General features: G+C 37.5%; 2 protein-coding genes across 3 annotated transcripts in view; one reads left to right on the plus strand and one right to left on the minus strand.

The window, feature by feature from the left end:
- The window catches only part of LOC110372023 (caskin-1), a 273,544-nt gene extending 260,363 nt beyond the window's left edge, over positions 1 to 13,181 (minus strand). Inside the window, exon 1 of one of the 2 annotated variants that reach the window (XM_049843522.2) lies at positions 12,643 to 13,181. Coding sequence is in view for 1 of the 2 variants with exons in the window: in XM_021328529.3 (XP_021184204.3) it covers positions 12,017 to 12,032 (16 nt within the window). In the remaining variant the exon portion in view is untranslated. Of the gene's footprint in view, positions 1 to 12,016; positions 12,301 to 12,642 lie in introns of those variants that run through there. The other variant, XM_021328529.3, reaches the window with a different exon arrangement.
- A 2,102-nt stretch (positions 13,182 to 15,283) lies between these two features.
- LOC110372068 (uncharacterized) lies at positions 15,284 to 21,570 on the plus strand. The gene is made up of 8 exons (XM_064037694.1): positions 15,284 to 15,444; positions 16,567 to 16,731; positions 17,061 to 17,208; positions 17,547 to 18,426; positions 18,518 to 18,616; positions 18,762 to 18,845; positions 18,932 to 20,744; positions 20,966 to 21,570. The coding sequence occupies exons 1-8, from the start codon at positions 15,422 to 15,424 to the stop codon at positions 21,129 to 21,131; spliced, it is 3,378 nt and encodes a 1,125-aa protein (XP_063893764.1). The 5' UTR covers positions 15,284 to 15,421; the 3' UTR covers positions 21,132 to 21,570.
- Positions 21,571 to 22,379: the final 809 nt, after the last annotated feature.

Below are 22,379 nucleotides of genomic sequence, written 5' to 3' on the forward strand. Positions count from 1 at the left end.
TCTTATTTCGCACTCCGCGCAAAGAAGGTACTGATTAAGAAAGTTTTATAACTCGGCATACTGGGGGACAAACATCGTTTCGATAAAAACGTGACCGAAATTGCTCGTTACAACTTTTGCATTGCTAACAAATCAGTTTTGAGAGTCAATAAATTGTATGAAACGAATCAATAAACATCGACAAACAGATCAATATAACCAATATTCATGCCACACAGTCTCTCATTAGATCTCCATTGATTGAAGTGAATGAATTGAATAATTACATTCTTTTCTTTAAACAGAATGAAATCAATGTTGCAAGATATACAAAAACACATCATCCGACGATAATAACATTCACAATAATTTCGCAAGTTGTAATAAACTGGACCATCTTTACATTGTAACACACAGCATTTTACACACGCGTACATAAACACAACATATGAACACTAAGCATTACATCAGCAATATGAATATTGATGTGAACACTCACAGATTGCTATTAATTAGAGCACTTGCACAATACATCAAGAAACGAAACCGCAGCTAATTGAAACGATACGATTTGTACCTTAAGTCACGGGTGCTAGAATATTAAATGCTAACTATTCGCAATTTATGACAGCAAAGTGACCCTAGCATTAGATGGAGGCAACGAAAGCTCGTTGTTGTCTTCGTGAGTCACGACTCGAAAGTGACAACTTACACGTACAGACAGAGATAAAAGTGCAAATTGCATCCGGCTGTAAAACCTGGAAACATTCAATTTAACAAGTCCCCGTGAACGATAATGACGTGTTACATTGTATTGATAGCCTTCTGTTAACTTCTCTTCGGATGCCAACAATTTCGTTTTGACGATCTAAACAGTTTCTGGATGGATGAAACTTCACTATTTCAACATTAATCATAGTATTTCTTTGAAAATCATCCACCATGACGGAATACAAAATATTTGTGTTTCCGTTCCAATTCCCATTGCTCCAATTTACTTCGAATAGAGACTGTTCTCGGGTGTACTTTTACGTTGTTACCTACGCCATTATCCGTATCAAAATTATTTAATGTCACTTTTGATGCTTCTTGTTAGGCTCCGTCGACATAACTTGACGGTAACGTTAATCTATTTAGAAACATCTCTTTCAATGACCGGATGACATTGTTGTAATTGGCACCCATTGTTCTTTATTTTTTCTTTCAAAATAAATTGTATCGATTTAATCACGGTACTTTCGATTTCTTTTGTTTGAAAGGTTCAATTATATTGGGATGACGCAACACTATTTTGGCCATAGGTACGTTTAATTTTTTTAAGACTACAGACGAAACCTATGAGGGATTTTACTGGTCTGGTCTACCACTAGGGCCCAAAGCAATTTCGTGAATGTCACAACATTTTGATTCTGAGCTAAGCTGAGCAATAGTTACAAAACATGTTGTTCAAAATTAGAACATTTCTTTTTTAGTCTCCAACGAGGCTATTATAGAACCACGGACGTTGCATTCAGCCAGTATTATTGTACTTCGTAAGTCATTCGGAATGACATTGTCATTCGAGTCACCAGTTTTCGTAACAGTGAGATGATGCAACTGAACTGCCCCTTTGCCTTTTTCGACTGCTCAGAGATAAATAAAGTCTGAAGACAGAACTGTAGATAACTTATCTTACTTTAACTACTTGTTGAATAAACTTGCTTTAAGTTTGTTTTTGCTGTTCTTAGTGTTATTTTTTTACTCTAAGAGTATAATAAAGCGAATGTAAACAACCGGTATTGTTTTTCATATTGTCAGGTATGATAGTTTTAAATTCCTAGCACATGATTATTTTGTATTAGAAGTAATTTTCACGTCATCTCTCTTCATTTTAACGTCAATCGATTCTCAAAGGAATAAAAACGACGTAATACAATAAACCAAAGCGTAATACGATAATCCTGTGGCGTTCCAAATAAAACCAAAGGTCAGCGACATACAACCTATCAAGTGGTCTACACGGACTTTCATAAGGCTGAATGTAAAATTTCCTGCGCCTTTACGTAAGACAACGATGACGGCGCGCCACCGTGCGCAGCGGTCGTGATCTTGAACCGGGGGCTGCCATTGTCTCATTGACTACTACTTTGAATGACTTCGCTGTGGTCCCTGCTTTTGAAAATAGAAGAATTCGAATTGGCGGCCAGTTTTCATAGGTTACCAACGAGTGTAGGAGGCAGTCTATGTTGATTCAAAATTGGAATATCATTAAATTCGATTGCAATTTACATATGGCCAGTGTTCTATCTGATTATAATGATTAGGCAAAATCAATACCGATCTTTGTCCAATACATAACACCTAATTATAACTATTACAACACCTCGATACAGCCGATAAATAACACTCTTTCAACTCATGACGCGTGGATCAAATAAGATTAACTGCTACCGCTGAATGTGTTATTCAACCTATTTTTACTCAAATAACACTAAGCAGACAAGATTATTCCTTACTTTTGAGTAATACAATCTCTGCTTACATAATCATTTAATCCTAAGATTTACAGAATAGTCTTTCCAGTAAACTTCTGAGATTATAATGTTACGAAACGTGGAACAGGGCTTCGAAACGCCGCCATTTATAATGTAAGGATCCATAGGTTATTAAGATAGGAACACAATGGTTTTGTGGAGTTGTAGTGAGGTATGGTGCGGGTATGTGAGTGAGGCTGTGTCGCGATTCCCACCGTGCCGGCAGTACCACGTGGGCTGTCGCTTGAAATATACATGACAGACCAGCTCTCTCTCATTATCATTGAAACTGTGAACCAACTGCCAAAGCTGACGTCCATATACAACGAAATTGTTGCAAATTCTATAAATTGTTGTACTTTACACTGATTTCATTATCTTTCCAGCGTGCACGACCGCTCAATCAAAAGAAGGTTATGTAGATCAACCAGTACCTGTTCAATAATGCATCACCCCATAGACGACATATCCCAATTATAATATTGCATCTCATTACTTTGGCAACATGGTGTTATTATGGTAATTCAATAATAGTACATGATACGTACAAAATTCGTCCGCCTGCGACAGACATGGTGCGGTAAGCAATTATTCGGACAACCGAGTCGCGTACAGTCTGCTGGCTGCAAATGCTATGATACAAATTTTGGACAATGGTCGATGGGCAACAAAGCAAAACTGATGTTGTTGTGTAAAACGATATTTTGGTCATTACAGGAATGGGTTTGAACTAAAAATCATACGCATAGCGTCCGATGATAGAACGCTTGGCGTGCAATCAATTTCGATGCTTTTTTGTTTTATCTTCGAAATTCAAATGATGTAATCGTGCGAATATGCGAATATTTACAGAAAATAAATGAATTCGTCTTTGAACTTCGAACTATTTTTTTTTATTTTTATTTTTTTAAATTTATGCAACAAAAACATTACATAGGCGGACTTAATGCCATAGGCATTCTTTCCAGTCAACCTTAGGGTGATGCAGAGAAAAACATGGTAGGTGCATTAGAAAATAAACCGAAAACTTAAAGATGAATAAAACACTAAATACTGATTAGATACAACAATATTAATACAAATAACAATAAATACATACATACATACATATATACATACATATATACATATAATATACCAATAAATTATTATGATGATGATTCTGCCAACGATTTCTTAAGCAAGTACTTCCGCACAGCACTCTTGAAAGATTGTTTGCTGGGTGACTTCCTGGTTTCTGAGGGCAGCGCATTCCACAGAAGAATAGCTTGAATGTGAAAAGAAGAGTGGATAGTGTCAGAAGTATGAGAAGGACAGTGAAGAAGAAGATTGTGAGAAGAGCGAAGATTTTTGGAATGACCGGAGCAACGGTATTGAAAATGAGGAATTAGATACGAGGGGGGAGTAGGAGAGTTAAGTAAAGAGTAAAGGGTCGTCAAGGCACGCATCGATCTTCTCTGACGAATGGACATCCATTTCAATTGCGTCCTATACTCAGAAACATGATCGTACTTCCGCAGGTTGAAGACGAATCTTATGCAGTTGTTGATAAGCCGATCAAGTTTGTTGAGCAAGTCCGCATTGAGGTCGAAGTAACACACGTCACCATAGTCGATAATAGGAAATATTAGGGACTGCACAAGCATTGCTTTGGTTTTCGGCGGCAAAAAGTTTCTTAACCGATTTAGATGACGTAAGGTTCCAATTACACGCTTACTCACACTAGCGACCTGAGCTTGCCAACTAAGCGTACTGTCCATATAAAGACCCAGGTTCTTCACATTGAGGCTAAGCGGAACAACAACATCGTTTAGGATAATCGGACGACAGTTCGTAATATCCACCTTACTTACCATACGAGGACTACCCACGACTATGGCTTGACACTTAGAAGGATTTACTGACACCCCGAATTGATTAGACCATCGATTAATAACCGACAAATCTACATTCAGTTTGTCAATGGCTATATGCAGATCCTCAGGCCGAGCCTGAGTGTAAAGCTGAAGATCGTCAGCATACAAATGATACGCACACTGAAGGTTAGGAGTAATGAAGTTAATAAAGATAGAAAATAATAATGGAGAAAGAATACCGCCTTGTGGGACACCAGCCACTAGATCACGCCAATTAGACAATGTCTCATCAACTCGAACAGCTTGCTGGCGCCCACGAAGATAAGATGAGAACCATTCCAGAGCCTTGGGTGAAATCATAAGATGGGAAAGGATAGATTCTAGGATATCATGACTGACGGCATTAAAGGCATTAGAGAAATCAATAAGGACCAAAGCTGTAACTTTGGTGTCCTGGATCCCTAATGTCACCAGTCACTTTGAGAAGTGCCGAAGCAGTGCTGTGACCTGGCCTGAACCCAGATTGCAACGGGCTAATAAGGTTGTGTAAGTGGATGAAACTCGACAGTTGCTTATGGACGCAGGCCTCCAGCACTTTAGAAAGGAAAGGAAGGATTGAAATTGGTCTAAAATGGGTGGGGAGGGATGGATTTGCAATTTTGGGAAGGGGACGGACGTAAGCATAACGCCACAAGGAATTGACCCGAGTATAAGGAGTAGTTAATTATATCAGTGATGGATGGGAGTATATACTCAAGGATCGGGATGACCATACTACGACTGATATCATCATAGCCCACGGCCTTGGACTTTATCGAAAGGATGATCTTTTTGATATCACCCGCAGACACCGGAGAAAAATCAAAGATATCAGTGCAAGGATGTGGAAGGCTGGCAATAAAGTTTACCGTCTGACGAGTGGTTTGACGATCCAAACTAAAAGTGGTAGAGAAATGGCAATTGATCTCATCTAAACCAATCGTATTAGGCAACTCTGACTGCCGTGACTTACCGATACCTAGTGAGCCAAGGAACTTCCAGATATCGGCTGCGGAGCTAGACGTAATATTATCGAGAATGTGGCGGCGTTTAGCATTACGTATCATCTGGTTACAACGATTTCTTGCTGATTTGAACAGAACCCAATTCTCCTCTGACCGATCCCTTTTAAACCTGCGAAAGGCCCGATTTCTCCGTCTCATCGCCATACGTACTCCTCTCGACATCCATGGAGCTGGCGGACGCTTGACTCTCACCGACTTAACTGGTGCATGAATGTCATAGAGATTTTGCAATAACCGGTTCAGCGTCGCTACTTTATCATCGACAGAGGAGGCGTTGGCTACTTCAGCTTCCCACTCAAGTCTCGAAGCGTCCTCGCGTAACCTATCCATGTTCATTTTTGCAAAACAACGCATGTGCAGAACCTTAGGAGTAGGTTTTGGAGGCTTTAGGAGATAGGATAAATGAATCAAGTCATGGTGGGAAAAACAAGGAGCAGGATATTGGGCATGTGAAGAGACAAGGGAAGGGTCGGAGGTAATCATCAAGTCTAGCCAAGTATCATCACCTGCAATATTGCAGTGAGTAGGTTGGAGTGGTAGAACATGAAGACTGGCAGACTCAATGATGTGAAGGAGTTTACGGGAACGATGGGAAGAGGACAAAAGGTTGGTGTTGAAATCACCCATGATGACGTGATGTTCATACTCAGACCCTATGGATTCCAGAGCCGTCTCAAGGTCAGAAAAGTAGTCAGCAGTAGGAGGACAATAGACCACTCCAATAAGGACCTTGACCCCTTTAACACAAACCTCAAGGAAAATGTACTCGGCAGACGAACAGAAATCAGGGGGTGAGGTGGCACGTATTATGAAAGGCAAGTTACTTTTAAGATAAATGGCAACACCACCACCACCCTTTCCGATCCTATCATTTCTGACGAGCACAAAACCAGGAAGCGAGTAGCTGGTGGAAGGGAGATGCGGTTTGAGCCAACTCTCAGAAACCAGGACAACATGAACGTTAGCATCAGAGAATGCTTCGTATAAATCATTATAATGACTAGGCACACTCTGAGCATTTAACTATGCTTCTGTGATAGTCGAAGGATATTTTTTTTATAGCAGAGTTGCTACGTAGGTACGTTAACAACCTTTTAAATTACATAGCTGAGGCAGGGGTGATGATTTAAACATTTACTTACTTATTTTATCAACAGCTTTTGTTTCTTTAGAATATTATCACAAAGGCACACCAAAACTTTCTCTAAAGTTACGTTTATGCAACAAAGTACGATAATTTCATCGTACATTTAATATGACGTGGTTTGTGGGCGATCCTTGCACCTGGCAGGAGTGAGTTTGTCAACAAAGCTTAGCTAAACCTGTTATAGCAAACGCGTAGTCGGCTTTATTACGTAGAAACAAACGATATTTCCTAGGTTTACAAGTTTCTACTGGTCTTTATTATTTAATGGACCCAGTGTTTTTTCATCCAAGTATAAAGTATAGTTCTCACCATGATCTTTCTAGTTTTTCCAGTAGACGTTGTGATTTATGTCATGGGTATTGTTATATCCTTCTTGCTATTATATACTAGATGATATCATTATTTATAATTTTACACAATATTATTTCTGTTCACATTAGAACCAGAAAAGCGGTTTATTCCATACCAACATATTTCTGTTTGCCGTATGAATATTCGGAAAGTTCAAACATTTCCCAAAGAGATGCAACTCAAATTATGCAGCAGCAAACAGGAGCTGCAGTATTTATGCAAACATCTCGTACAAGACACAGTCGACTGCAACCATCGTCTCTCAATGAAATATTATGAAGTCAAAGCCGCCACAGCGGACATTTCCTTGTCGAAAGTCCAAACACACATTGTTAGACTCGGGAACCAAACATCGCATTGTGAACTCAGTAGCAAGATGGCTTCAGACAACCTCGTGACTCACGACCTACGCTTAATCAGCGAAGAAAGTCATACAAAATGTTTATTTATTTGTCGAACATGACCCCAAGGATGCCCTAAGGCTAGACTGTGAACTATGGTGTCATTGTTCCAAGTGACATTGATTTTTGTTAAGCAACACAATAGAAATCTGCTAAATACATCAACTTCAGAGGACGCGTAGGTGGTGCATGAAGAGGATTAATAGCTTGAAGTATTGCGGTGGACAGAAAGTCACTACATCTAATACTTATAAGGACGTGACAGGAGAGCAATGAGTATGTAGATTTGAATATTGGACGTGTGAAGAGGCTCTGCAAATTCTTGAACGGAAAATAGAGTCTGTGTAGAAAATACTGTTGGCTATGTCAAAGTGACATCTCGACCTCAAAACGCGTGTCACAGTGACAAGTTTCAAATCAAAGCCCTTTGAACAAAAGAGACAAGGCTATTCTAAGGCTTTTAGGTGAAGGTCGAGAAGACGGGCAGGAAACGTGTGTGAGGCCGCACGGTGACGTCACTTCCTGGGCCGATGAACGCCTTACATTATGCTAAGGCACTCGACGCGATAACTAGCAGTGTAAACTGGTACATGAGTTAATGTTTCAACGATTAACATACTAATTTTAACGCATAAGCCGATCGCATTCCTTCGGGATCATGGAGCCAACAAAGTTTAATGCTTTCCAATTTTCTAAAGGTCAATGTGGGCGTACGCAACGAGAGTTTTAAGTGCCCTTCTTTATTGTGAATTTTATAACCAGTTCCACCATCAACGCTGGATCGCGGAAGATCGATACTGTTGGTCGCAGACGTGTACCCTGCATTTGCATTCAACTTTCGCCTTTATCGCAAATTGAATTAACATAAAGTTTGCTATAACTTTGACTGCATTGCGAAAAAATAGTTTCTTTCGCTGTTTTGTATTCCGCAGGAATGATTAAAAATCCAAAGACTGCCTTGGGAATAAACACGCATTTCAAGGCAGTTTGGTGCAAAAATGAGCAGTTATATGAGCGATATTGTTTTATGAACGTTCTAAAAAAAGAAATTACAGAAAACAAAATAAATGTAAGGAAGATAAACAATATCGTATAAAATAGAACAGACACGTCCAATATAAGATAGATCAAAGACGTAGATCGATACTCACAGAGCGTAAGTGAAGTACTATCGAGCATCGATTGTTCTATTGGCCATGATAGTAACATGAAGCCAATTTGTATGCCGACGTATCTATTGGGCACTGGGCTGACGGGTGCACGGTTCAACGCGCCACAAGTTTATCGACGTTCATAAACCCGTAAATAGATCGAATGCAGTAAAACCGAGAACGTTGCACACACTCGGCCCACCGTACGTCTGTTTCCAATTTCACTGCAATGCGATCAATGGAATTCAATCGATATCGCCGAGATAGTACCTAAATGATACCAATAAATGTTCTATCTGCCGGAGAAAATGCAAAGCTTCGGATATCCTGATTTTCTGGGGAGAGAAACTATAGCACTACACTTCAATTAATTACTTCCACTAATGCAATTGAAACACTAGAATTTGGTTCACATGCTACATCTCACTCTTCGAACAATAACCGGTTAACCTAATAGAAAATCATAATAAGCTCATACATAAGACAAGTTTATAAATCCGATGTCAATAAGCACCAGACTGCGTAGAAAACGGTTGCGTCCGGATCGTAAGTAATTACGGCAAGAAATAAAGGAAATATTTCAATACCTGTAGCACTTATCTACGGACTGTAACTGGGGCTGGTCTGGTCATTTGTTAGAAAACTTTCCACTCGTTAATTAAGCTATTAAAAGTCTTGTTCCTGAGCAACAATGTGAGAGTAAAGCTAGATGCTAATGCGAATGTGACTTGCCTTGTAAAGTAACTACGTGCAGCTAAGTTTCACTGAAAATTACTGCATTTTACAAGAGATGGACTTCGTTATATAATTTGTGTACTTGTAGTACGAGCAACCTATCTCCTTTGTTTTCAATCTTAACCCCAAAATGAGCCTACAATATTCTAAAGTTCACCGGCACCATATCAAGAGTGCTCTCCAGATAAATGGATCACGTTACTTGATTAACCGGCGCACATCCCTTCCCCTTATCACCCCTGGGAATATTTAAATGGGCCCTGAATATATCACACCACCCTCTCGAGGTAAACGAGCCAAGTAGACTCGTTTACCTGCGCTCTAGATTGAGCACGTAAATAACGGTATCTTCATTAACAAGTAATATACAATATTAAAACTGTACAGAAATAATAATGTCGCGCGAATTCATGAAGATCTGGTTATGTTGAACTTTGTGTGCATAAGTGCGTATTCTCGTCACACGCGAATTGGAGCGACAATTTGTAACATACGTGTGATCTCAATCAACATGGCAATCACGCGCGGCGCCACCACAACTACTCCTAATGCGATGCTATTGAAAATCAGCATTCATGGCGTCGACACCGCACTAACGCGCCTAGTTACACTCATTGATTTCACAGCATTACATCATGTCGCCGAAAGTGATAACTCGTTTTGACAACGTTATCACACAAACTCATCAACGTTTCATGATCGTTCCGCAATAACGCCAATTGTATTATAATGCGAGGCTAGCGCTCAACTACACCGTAGTGCCACTAAAACGTTTATTTCCCTGAATAAGTAGGCAGTGAGTAGGTATGCACAGAGCTAGTCCGGGCACTCGTAAAGTGTTTTTGCAGCTATAAATCCTGCCGCCTAAGATCCTTGTCTTCGAGCCAAGGTCTGCAAACTCATTCACAAGATCAAGAAACAAAAAAAAACTGGAGCAATGAACTGGGAGTCACGTACCATTCTCATCAACTCCCAAAGCACGTAGTGGCGTCTAAACTACCGCTCATTGTCAATATTGGAGTGCTGTTCCGAGCCACTGGCAAAATCAATAGAGGCATTATCGGTTATTAGACGAATGATTGCTAGAAATTGTTTTATGAGCTAATGAATAACAAACAATACATGGTCTTGAATGCAGTGCACTCGGAAGACAATAGATAGACTCTTATTAATGACATGGGCGGTAAGAACGACGCAGCACAATTGCAATGTTACATGAAGCTCCAGTAACTCATCGCGAGCTTTTATTACCTTAAGAAATTAACCCCAACTCATTAAAGGTAAACAAGATAACTGCTCAACAATTAAAGGAATTAAAACTTTAATCAAGCCCTGAGGGAAATGCCAGTGAAGTGTACGCTTTTTATGGTCGGCAGGCAATGCAAATTAAATAATCGATATGAATTGCATATTGAGTCGGCAACCTCGAATGTCTGAGTAATGGTCGCGACTGAACAGTTGTTCACACACAAAGTGCAAGGCTACCAAGTGCATCGCCGATAAACCGGAGATGAAAGCGACTGTTTATTTGATTTTGTGCCGTACATGCAAGCATATTAACTAAGGTTCGGTCAACGACCCCTCTGCTCCATCATTCCTTGTGCTCGTAAAACTGCCGCAAGTTTGATGTTCGCACCACGTTACTGTAAGGTTGCGATGTAATTAACTTGGTCCGAATTCTGTTCATTGGCAGGTAAAGTTTGATGGATTCTGTTTAATGAGCCATTACATCAGTTGGAACTGCCTTTATAGCTTCGTCTGAACGACTGGGGGCCATCAAGTTGTCATGTTACATAAATGTGTCTCCGCTGTAGCATGTTATTAAAACAAATAGATGTTCTGCAGCGTCTGTGTCGCAATCATTAAACGATAAATCTCGCAGCGCGTCTAACGCAGACCTCACAATGTGTCACATTCACAAAATGGAAACTGTAAATTATGTATGAAAATTTAAATTTGATTCTGCATGGAATATTAAGTAAACAGCTCAATGCTATTGGTTTCCTTTGAGGCTCTGGCCATTACATCATCGGTTATGTCCTCGGTAGATGATCTTTTAACGATCTGCGCGTTGCGACCTTGACCACGCATGTCTGGAGATTGAATTTTGTTTTACGAATTTACAATCAATCGTAGGCAATATCAAGCTATTAATTCTTTAATAAAGTTCTATTCGATGCGTGTTGGCCACGCAAGTCTTGTCTAGGAAGAGTCGCAGAACGCCGGTTTCACAATCGAACGCCCGCCCGGCCGGCAACCCATCAAACATTGTCGGATTACGTTTATGGACCATTTGTATGGGATCTGCTACGGTTAATGATTTTCGGTCGTTCCTCCGTCTCTTGTGCAATTCTATTTCAGGACAGATGCTTAATAACTTTTTAAGGCATCATGATCATTTCTTTGCCTCATTCTTCTGCATCACGAAATATTCATGGACTAGGTAATTTTAAATTAAGTACTTTTTATGAAAGTTAATGTTGGGTGATGATAAATTCAAGGGCAAAAGTGCGAACCCTACAGTTATTATTATTACGGCAGCACACCGGTCCCCTATTAAATTACAAGCACCCCATGTTCTTGACATAATGGCTACGGACGACAGTGTACTGCGATAAAGTTTAAAAATTAAATTTTCTTATTAGTTCGGAATATTAAATCACACTGATTTTTCTTTGATCTTTAATTTCTTTATCGTTATCGTTGGACGCAACCCGGTGACATTTCCACATGGTTCTTATCTCTATTTATTAGTCCAGTTGGTTGTGCTTATGCTTTGCTAGCATGCTTCAAAGCGTCTTGAAAGTTAGTGTCCTCACCGTTTATTTTCCTCATGCCGGCCCTAGACCTTCACCGCACGGCCAAAATCCTGCCCTCGGTATCGGCAACAACAAAACACACACACATACGAAACACTAACAAAAACTCCACAATACACTCTTGTAAACATTCGTAGATCAATTTTGTTTTACTGGCAACACACACAACTCGAGTGCATTATTTTGATTAGTTGATAAGGAAGAAAACACACAAATTGTTTATCACGATGCGATCTACACCCACGCAAACATGTTGCGACGCGCGTCAACGCCGCGTGACTGGAGGCGTGTCGCCGGCTGACACTTTGGCGCCACTAGTGACGGCAGGAGCGGGAACTAACAGTAGTTAACTAATTCCGCCCACAGATGGCGCTATACTCAAATAGTAAAAATTACACTGTGTTTACCTACGAACTACGATAGAATTTTCACCATTACAACAGTACTTGAAATAGTAAACAAACACATGTTCATTTTTATGTATAAGATTTTTGCCATGATTACATAGAGTTAAATACTTTTAAGATTTTCTAAATATAAGAACTGATTTTATAGTAAAAACAAGAATTTTAAAGCTTCTCTGAAATATAAGTTACAACGTTTTTACAGATGAGGTTAAAACTTACCTTAATGATATCAATAATGATGTGTAATATTCAGGGGTAGAAAAGATTTCTATATCTCCACCGCACTTGTCACAAGATCCACTTTAATTCTACTAAGAACTAACAGAAGACTGTACGCCAATAGTTTCAGCTTATCCCGTTCTAAAATCCGCATTGAGAGAGATGCCGGTCGCTAACCACTACAACCTATAAAATCACTGTAAAAACACCGGTCGACACATTTCCAGTCAAATATGGGGTTTTCCACAATACACTGTAATAATAAATGCACGAGTCAAACACGGAACACCATGAATAGCAACCGATAACACTATCCATCACCCCATTATCCTACGCGACTTGAAGTTAGCAGCGAGCGAGCACGTCAAAATATACCATAAATAACATGGTACGTATTTGGGGTGCGCCACCCCATCCCCGCCCTTCGATCGTCTGTAAACAGAAGGTTCGGTTTCGATTCGAATATTGAAAGCTCAAATTTTAAATTCTTTAAATCGATGCCGGCCGGAGTTGAGCGTGCGAGTACTGGCGACTATCATTGAGCTATGGTATTAGCTGCAAGGCGTCGGGCCGAGGGGGAGGAACGTCGTATAAACTCACATTACAATACGTTAAATCGCCTCCAGCCCTCGCCGACTGCGGTCGTAACGCGACGGGAACTTCCCGGTGACATCCCGACTAGGCTCTCACCATACAGCCAATTAACTACAACTTTAATGACGCTTTTCCATTAAAGAACTTGGGTAGCTTTCGCAGTTATAATAGACTGTCTTTGTTATAGTATGAAAGGGAATTTTAAATTTTACAAGACTTGCTCTTGTCTATTGATATAATTTGAAAAAGAAAAGTTCAAACCTGCCTCCCTAATTATTATGTTAATCTTTTATTCTATTTTTCTGAATTCAGAAAGTAAATAACTTATGGAATTTAAATGCAATGTCATCACTCCTCTGTCATCTTTGATATAAATATCCATTCGTTACAGCCCGGAGGCGAAATGCGCTGAAAGGGAAAACCGACAAAGGAAGCCTTTTTAGGGATCCGGATAAGACGCGACGTGAAGAAAAAGAGAGCGACAATTTTTCCGGTTCATATCTTTCTGTACATTTCATTACTTCCGCTATGTATGGACGTAGATCTCGGGCGAAGTCGGAAGCGTTCGGCTGCGCTCGTCTGTCGTCGGGTAATTCCGGGAGACTAATCGATACGCGTTAGGCATGCTACCGACGTGCTACGTTACAACGTAGCTACTACGCGAGTCTACAACTTTGTAGCTTACGCTACGGTTGTGTTGTTGTTACCCAACTAAATTAAAAAGTCAGCGAACTTGACTCTACGAGTGGGGTTGTCGGGCCGTACATCTTTAGGTGGTGTTGTTCCGGTTAATTGTTTTTGCAGTCGGCCGATGTCGTAGCGCTGCGCAGTTGCACCAATGCAGATGTATAATACATTTTAGTTGATGAACTGTGATTGTAAACGGCGTTGGGAATTGAGTTCACGTTCCCTTTTAGTTATTGCTGATGTGAACAGTTTTCAATTTAATTGTTCATGGCAATTGAACGTCAATTCATCTGCACAGCTTCAGCCGTCGTATTTAATTGCAATCTGGCCTGATTTTGAAATCAGTTTCTGGTCATTAGTTTTTAATTGAGAATGGGTTCCTTTATTCATTGCGTTCATTTCATTTTGTTTACATTCTTTTTGCTTAGATGAATCCATACTTTTTTTTACTCGATTTTGAATCATAGAAGAACTTTAGGCAGTTAGGATTATACAAATAAGTTACCTAATCAATTTTATATTTTACTCTTTAGTTATTCTAGGATATTCTATTCGCTAATACATAAGAGCCTTTCATTTACGTTATAATTAGTAACGAACGTTTATTCTAGTACCTAAATTATTAATATAGGTAGAAACCTACCTGTTTTAAATGCTGCTGTAAACACAGGATGGAAGTCGATTCCAGAACTATCGAAGAACCGCTACCTACATTTCTAGTCTACTTACTAGGGTACCTAGGTGGCTAGGTAGGACTTATCTAAGTACCTAGGTATAACTTTTCCAGCGCCAGGATCTGCACAAGAAACTTTTATCGCAAGTAGACATTAATTCTGGTCGGCATCAAAAGAAGTCTATTAAGAAATATTATCATTATAAGTGAGAATTAAAAATGTGACTAACAAAAATTCTTTCAAACACACATTTTTCTACGTGACTAGGAACGCCATCTAGTGACAGTTCTTATAAACATTTTCAAGTGTGTCATCGTACATTATTTTGTACAATGATACCGAAATACCTATAACTAATTACCATTTACTGTTTGCTCTTATGACTGTTGAGGAATGATCCATGCTAAATTATTGATTGTTTGATAAATCAATAAAAATCAATTTAACAGGGGTCAGTTCAGTTCAGTCAGTTCCAGAAAGAATGAGAGTAATTAAATAGTTCTCGTAAGAGTGATTTGTTGAAGCAATAACGAGAAAATAGAATAAATTTTATGATACTTCGAATCCAGCAATGCTTATTTTTGCAAGTGTTGAAATAGTTTTTATCTATTATATTCCACACCATTCCGTTACTGCTAGCAAGTGTGCTAGCAGCAAGTATAAGTATCTCAGCTTTTTAAAAACTTCAATCATCGCGCTGTCAGTGTCAAACGGAAAGCTTCAATCAAACGTCAAAAATCAATTTGAGAAAAAACACGACTTGTGTTTTCGGGTATTGCAGTGAATTATTAAAATGCTTACTTTGTGCTGTTTTTAAACTAATTATGGAGACACCGAGAGTATTGTCGTAAGTACAAATACGTCAGAACTAATCCTCGCAGATAATACCGTACAATTTACTTGTTTACACCATAATTATTCCGTTTTCCATATTGCGGTGCAGGTTTCCGATACCGCTTACTTTTCCGGGAAAAATAATCTTCATTCGTGCAAAATATCGTAACATAACTATGGCACATACACTGGTATGAAAATAATATTCATATTTTCTCAATTTACCTACTCCTCTTAAATTTATTTTGCAACATATTGACAAAGAAAGAAATAATCAGCTGATACAAGTCGGAAAGCATTCATCATCCTCTTATCCTTTACATAAGTACCGATACTCGAGTTCGCCGCAATGTTTTCTTTACGTCTTATCTCCAACCTTTATATATTCTCCTTTACCTGCCAATATTATCCTCATACAATATAAAATCACAATTTTCATTGGTGAACCAGACTTGACAGCTCATAATTAGAAGTTGTTTCTCACTGACAAAGGGAGCTTTTTATCTAAATAGTTCATTTCAATCAATATTAGCTTTACTGTAAAAGCATAGTGCAGACAAATAGTGCAAGTGTGAAACATATAACTATACTTAACATAGGAAAAGCAAATGTATAAGAATACCCTTTATGTTCTGAGACTGCATTGTATTTAGTCTATTTCATGTGCTTTGCTTGCTAGAACACAACTCTTCACAAAAGACAAGGCCTCCTCCTCCGAGCCTTTTTCCCAATCATGTTGGGGTCGGCTTCCAGTCTAACCGGATTCAGCTGAGTACCAGTGCTTTACAAGAAGCGACTGCCTATCTGACCTCCTCAACCCAGTTACCCGGGCAACCCGATACCCCTTGGTTAGACTGGTGTCAGACTTTCTGGCTTCTGACTACCCGTAACGACTGCCAAGGATGTTCACTGACAGCCGGGACCTACAGTTTAACGTGCCATCCGAAACACAGTCAATGGTGTCTAAGAATACTTAGAAAGTACATACAAACTTAGAAAAGTTGCATTGGTACTTGCCTGGCCTGGGATCGAACCCGCACCCTCATACTTGAGGTTGGTCCTTTACCCACTTGGCCACCACGACTTTTTACTTACATATCATAATATCAAACAAAAATATTGTTATGTTTTTCAGCGGACACGCTCTAGTAGCAAAAGGCATCACCAAGATAGATGCTTCTCTGCCTGAAGTCGGCTTGAAGGATGTCGCACCAAATGGCTCCTGGCTGGAACAGAAGCAGATTCAAGCTGCCTTGGAAGCTCGCAAGTACCTGATTGAAGTTGAGAGGATTGAGAAATGGTATGTAAAACTGAGTAATACTTTGACTTCTTGTGTGCTGTCAATTATAAGACAATAGAAGATCAATTGCTTGCATGCCTTCTGTGCTATCCCATTCAATGGGTTAAATCATAATTTTGTTAGTAATAATGAATTATGAATAGATCTCTGAAACAGTACGGAAACAAAAAAATAATTGAATTTTCTAAGAGAGCGATATGTAATAAAAACTTGTCTGACCCATTAATGAAGTATCAACAGACTAATAATGACTTGTAGTCATAATTTATTTGTGAATTTCTAAATATATATGATTTTTAAGTGTTAACAAAGTTTGTTATAATTTTTAGTGGCACACTAAGTCATGCTGAATGGCGAGATGACCTGATGCTAGCTGAAGTGACTCAGAAAGTTGGTGGATATTGGCAATACCTTGGCCACAATGTTGGCAAGACTTTGTATCTGCAACCTGAAGAGGCATTGTTCTTAATGGAAGTTGTGAGTAGCCACTTTAATTACGAAATTATTTTTGTACATGTGGACTACCTTAAAATAAATAACAATTCGACAGACTCTGCCTTCAAAAGTCAATGTCAAAAATTACTATCCATAAGCAAATTAAATTGTTTCTTGTATATTGGCACTAGGCATAAAGAAATGAAATATTATTTCTTGCACACCTAAGTTGAACATTGGTACTCAGCCGCCTGGATCCTGGTAGACTAGAAACCAACTTCAAGGTTGCTAAGGCTTAGCAAATTCTTTTTATATGTAACCCCCTTAACATGTTAGCTGCATCCTCAAGAAATAACTAAAAATAATTGTGTACCTTCCAGAACTGCCTTCTATTAAAACACAATGAAGTCACAGTATCATTACAAAAAGCTTACTCTTTGCTTCTACAACCACCTACAACAATGATTCAATACAAAGTCTATGCCTCACTCAGTAGACTCGGCTATAAAGTATTTCGCCACAAAGGTCCTAAAACTAACGGCAATAGACACTTGCCAAAACTCAGCAGACTTACTGAACTAAAGAATATAGACTCACCAATCACAAGTACTGATAATGAATCTGAAAATGTTGATTCACCTGCTTACACAAATAAATCTGATTATTTAGACTCTCCAAATATTAGTACAGGAAATGAGTCTGAGAATACTGATTCTCCTGTAGTCCAAACTGTTAATAAATCTGAAGAAATTGAATCAACGGTAACTGATGTTACTGAAAGTGTAGATTCTCAAGTAGTCAAAAGCAAAGATAAATTGACAGAAAATATCAGTTTACCAGCTGAAAATATTGTAAGTGATTCAAATAATATCCCAATTCCATTACAAGACACAGTTGTTGTATCAGAACAAATTATTGCTTCCAAAGGAACAGTTGATGAAAATAAAAACGACAGTTCAGAAATAGAGCTGAAAGATGATAAAGAAAAAGTAAATGAGGAAATTGGACTTGAAACAGCTGAGAATGATATTGAAACAAGTGACGATAAGAACATTGATGAGAATGTAGAAAATACAAGTGGACAAGATTCTTCAACAAAAGAGAGTGATACACCAAATTTAATGGAAGTGGATGAAGTTAATTGTAAGATTGCAAATAATAATAATGAGAGTATTGAAGAAGTAACGTCAACAGTTACAGAAATTGTTGAAAGTGATAACATGGAGGTATGCTCTGAAAATCAGGAAGCTGCTAGTTCAGGTATGAAACATGAACAAGTAGTAATTTCAACTTAATTGTGAAGGGCATAGAACAAAAATTGGATTAAAACTTTTTTGTTTGACAATTTCAGAGCCTGTAGCAATGAATGAATGTGTTGGGAATGAAGATGTTGAGGTTACAGCATCTGTAGAAGTAACTAGTCTAACGTCAGATGTAGTTATGGATGCTGGTAAGTATTAATTTTATTGTTTTTTTTTTCCAAAAAATCACTTTCAAATAAAAAGATTATAAGTGATATTTTTATTTTTAAAGTGCGGCTACGCCTAGGTTTAGCCGACTACAGCTGGGTAAAATTTAAATTTTTTATGTTTCAGTGACTGAAGTCGTTAATGATGACACGAATAAAGATGTCACTGATGTGGATGTACAAATGGCGGCCGATGCAGTTGTTGAAGCTGGTACTAATTTAAATGTTATAATGATATCTAGGATTATTTGTTTATTCTTTATGCTAGATTACATAGAAATATGATTGTTTCTTCAGATGCCAAGACTATAGAAGAAGACGGTGATAAATCTTTAGAAGATGATACAAACAAAGACCAAACTGGTGAAAACAATTGCACATCACCAGAAAAAGTATCACAAGAATGTTACCCTAAAGATAATAACGCGGACTACAGCTATTTTAGAAAAATAGACAAAATAACAAAAAGGCAGATAAAACCAACTGATTCTAAAAAAATTGAGGAACATTTTAAAAATATATCAGATTTTTCCAAAGAATGTGTGGTCACTGTAAATGTACCAGATCAACAATTTATACCGAAAAATATATTTGTGCATAATTCTAACTATGTGTTGAATTTGCACAATATCAAAAAGAGGTCTATAAGGTCTGCGTCATCCGATGCAGCCTCATACACAAGTTCCGACGAAGTTAATGGAGCTAACATAAGAAGAATAAGAAGTAGCTCAGGCACAGAATTTCCTCAAAATCCAACCTTTTTTCCAAACATACGGTTTCCTAGAACCAGCCAATTCCGACCATACGGATTTTGGCGTCCACAAAACAACATGAACTTTTATCAACTAATGTTCTTCCAAACTCGTGTTCAGTTCCATCAAAGGGCACATCCATTTTTAAGGCCGTCTTCCTATAATTTCAATCCAAATAATCCTAACATTAGCAATAATGCCCGAAAAAGAATGAGGAGCGGTAAAACCGCTCATTTTCAGGGCATTAAAAATCTAGCTGTCAGATTGAAACAATCTCTCATATCTGGCAACACTGATATGCGAAACCTAGAATCTCTGCACGCTCTACTCCATTCATACAATTTGAGATACAAATCTAGACTGAGGTTAACTGAAAACTTCGATGTGATAAATGAAGAAAAGATAGTTGAAACTATTGAACTGGATGATGATGAAGAATCTAAAAGCAAGAAACCTAGGCTGGAACAAGAAGAAGATAAGTTTGATGAAAATATGTATAGGCTTAAAAAGCTAGCATTAAGATTACGAGATCTTGAAACTAAGGACAAAGCAACAGCAACTCATAGAAGAGCATTTTCTAAAGCGATCAAAACATTTAACAAGTCTTACAATGCTGATGTATATTTAGATGAGGACAGCTACGAAGTTATAGACAGAAGATGTATAACACTAGATTCTAGTTCAGAATCCGATTGCATTGTCGAAGAAGAACCGGAGGCGAAAAAGAAAAAAGGGAAAAGATTAAGGAATCCATTCAATATTTTAAAACGTAGGTCTGAGAGACTGAAGTCACTAAATAACCCTGGTACAAGCAAGGACGATAACAATTCAGAAAGTAACAAACTTGTATCTGATCAAGTAATTTCTGAAGAAGATCATAATAAATATAATGAGTGTCTAAGTAAAGTCTTTGATGAGACTTGGCTTCCAAACGAAAATGATTTTGGTAGAGCTGAAATCGTACCAAAAGTTTACATGAATTCTCGGCTCATTCATACCAATAAAGAACAATACTTGTACGATTTTATGAAGGACCATTTAGAACATCATGAAAATTGGGCCGAAGTTAAAATATCCTTTTTGAAGTATTTAGAAGAAAGTAGTAATGCATTTCAAAAAGAACAGGCGCAAATTCTCGCTGATTCCGAATTGTGTAATTCAGGATTGAAACCGCTAATCGATTTTGACGATAGTTCCGATATGCCTTCAGTTCTAGAAAAATTACGAATCATAAGTAATAACAAAGATATTGATTCAGAAACTAGTCTAAGAATAGATTTTGATGTGTACAACAGAGATGTACAGAACTTTAGGAAGAGGAATCCGCCAAAACCGCATTTCAGAATTATTTGTATTGAGTAAGTTGATTTCAACTATTTTTAAACAGTATATTTTTATTTTGCTATGATGATGTATATATGCAAATTACTGCTGCAAAAAACTGGCCATACTATTTATACATACATCAGAATTGAGAACTTACTCGTTTTTGGGAAGTCAGTTGTTTTGAAAATAGGGAATCTCACTTTATTGCATAATTTTTTTCTATATAAATTAATAAATGTATTTATTTTTTCAGTATATCGTCGGGTCTCCCTTCGGCAGTGGATGTAATGGCCCTACATACAAAATATGAAGATAACGTAGCAATAGTTTTCGCCATAGTCGATTCAGGATCCATTTCCTACCTACAAATAAATCCTATAGACTTACCTATATATGTTCCAAATAGCGATGTAGTGTAAACTATTTAGCGGTAAGTTGTATATTTTGTACATAACATTCTATTATACATATACATAAAGAAATATGTAGACGTAAAATATTAAAAATATTTCATGTATAATTTAAGTCATTGTTATGCTTTATTTTATCTATCTTTGCTTTTAAAAACTGAATAAAAGTTGATTGTTTTAAGACTGTTTATAAATTAAGGCATTATACTGAAAAAAGAAGGAAAAATAGTTTAGCCCCAAAAATTAAAACAGTTTTGTTTCTGAGTACAATATTGTAACCTGTATCTTTTCGAAACAAAAATAATACTAATTATCAACATTTTTTGAAATCAAACCCATCATAGATTATTTCCTCTATAATGTTAGTAAGCAGTGAAAAATATTCACAAAATAATTTAAATTTTGAAGATGTCATTTAAAACTTCCAATAAAACCAGTTGATTGTTTATATGTGTATTTTATTTAAATAAATTTAAAACAGCCTTATAATTAGATAATTTAGCTATCTATTCTACTAAGCAGCTATATGGCACAAGTGATTTGGAGGGCTCGGTGCAAATATACCTAGAACTAATACTTAAATACAAATTATTTTTTTAAATATTTATATTTGCTAAGTCGAATAATTGAAACTAAAATAATACCATTGGTACTTGAGACGTGTTTAAAAAAAATGTACCAATTATGTTCACCAAAAAAGTCCGCTATTTTTGACTATGCGAAATAGTACTAAATAATTTGCTGAAATTGGTAAATATAATTTCTTTGAAATAATTTATGCTCTTTTTGAAAATTATTATCAAACTCAATTTATATTTTAAAAAATGTAGATAAACTACAAAAAATAACACAGTTAAATATTGAGAGTGCATTACAACTATCTTTGTTTACAAAGTTTTATCTTATATTAGCATACATTATTCTACCTACGTTATATGGCACGTTTATAATATTACTCTGTCTCTCATTCGTTCATTATACACAACCTTCGTATGCATTACATTAATGGTAAGACTTTAAATAAGTAAAGATACATGATATTTTAAAAGCTTTTCACTTTTCTTTGGCGTAATTCATGATAATGATGTCAATATTTGACCACTTACTTTAAAAATAAATTAATATCTAAGTATACCAGTTTTAAACAAAAATGTAGACTTAAAATCGGAGTTATGACGACCGCCAAAGCGGAGTTAATAGGTTCTTAAACAACCAATAGAATTGCTCCGCGAGAGATCTTTGAATAAGGGCTGCGGG

The sequence above is a fragment of the Helicoverpa armigera genome, chromosome 2 (assembly GCF_030705265.1).
Source record: "Helicoverpa armigera isolate CAAS_96S chromosome 2, ASM3070526v1, whole genome shotgun sequence".
Taxonomy (NCBI): Eukaryota; Metazoa; Arthropoda; class Insecta; order Lepidoptera; family Noctuidae; genus Helicoverpa; species Helicoverpa armigera.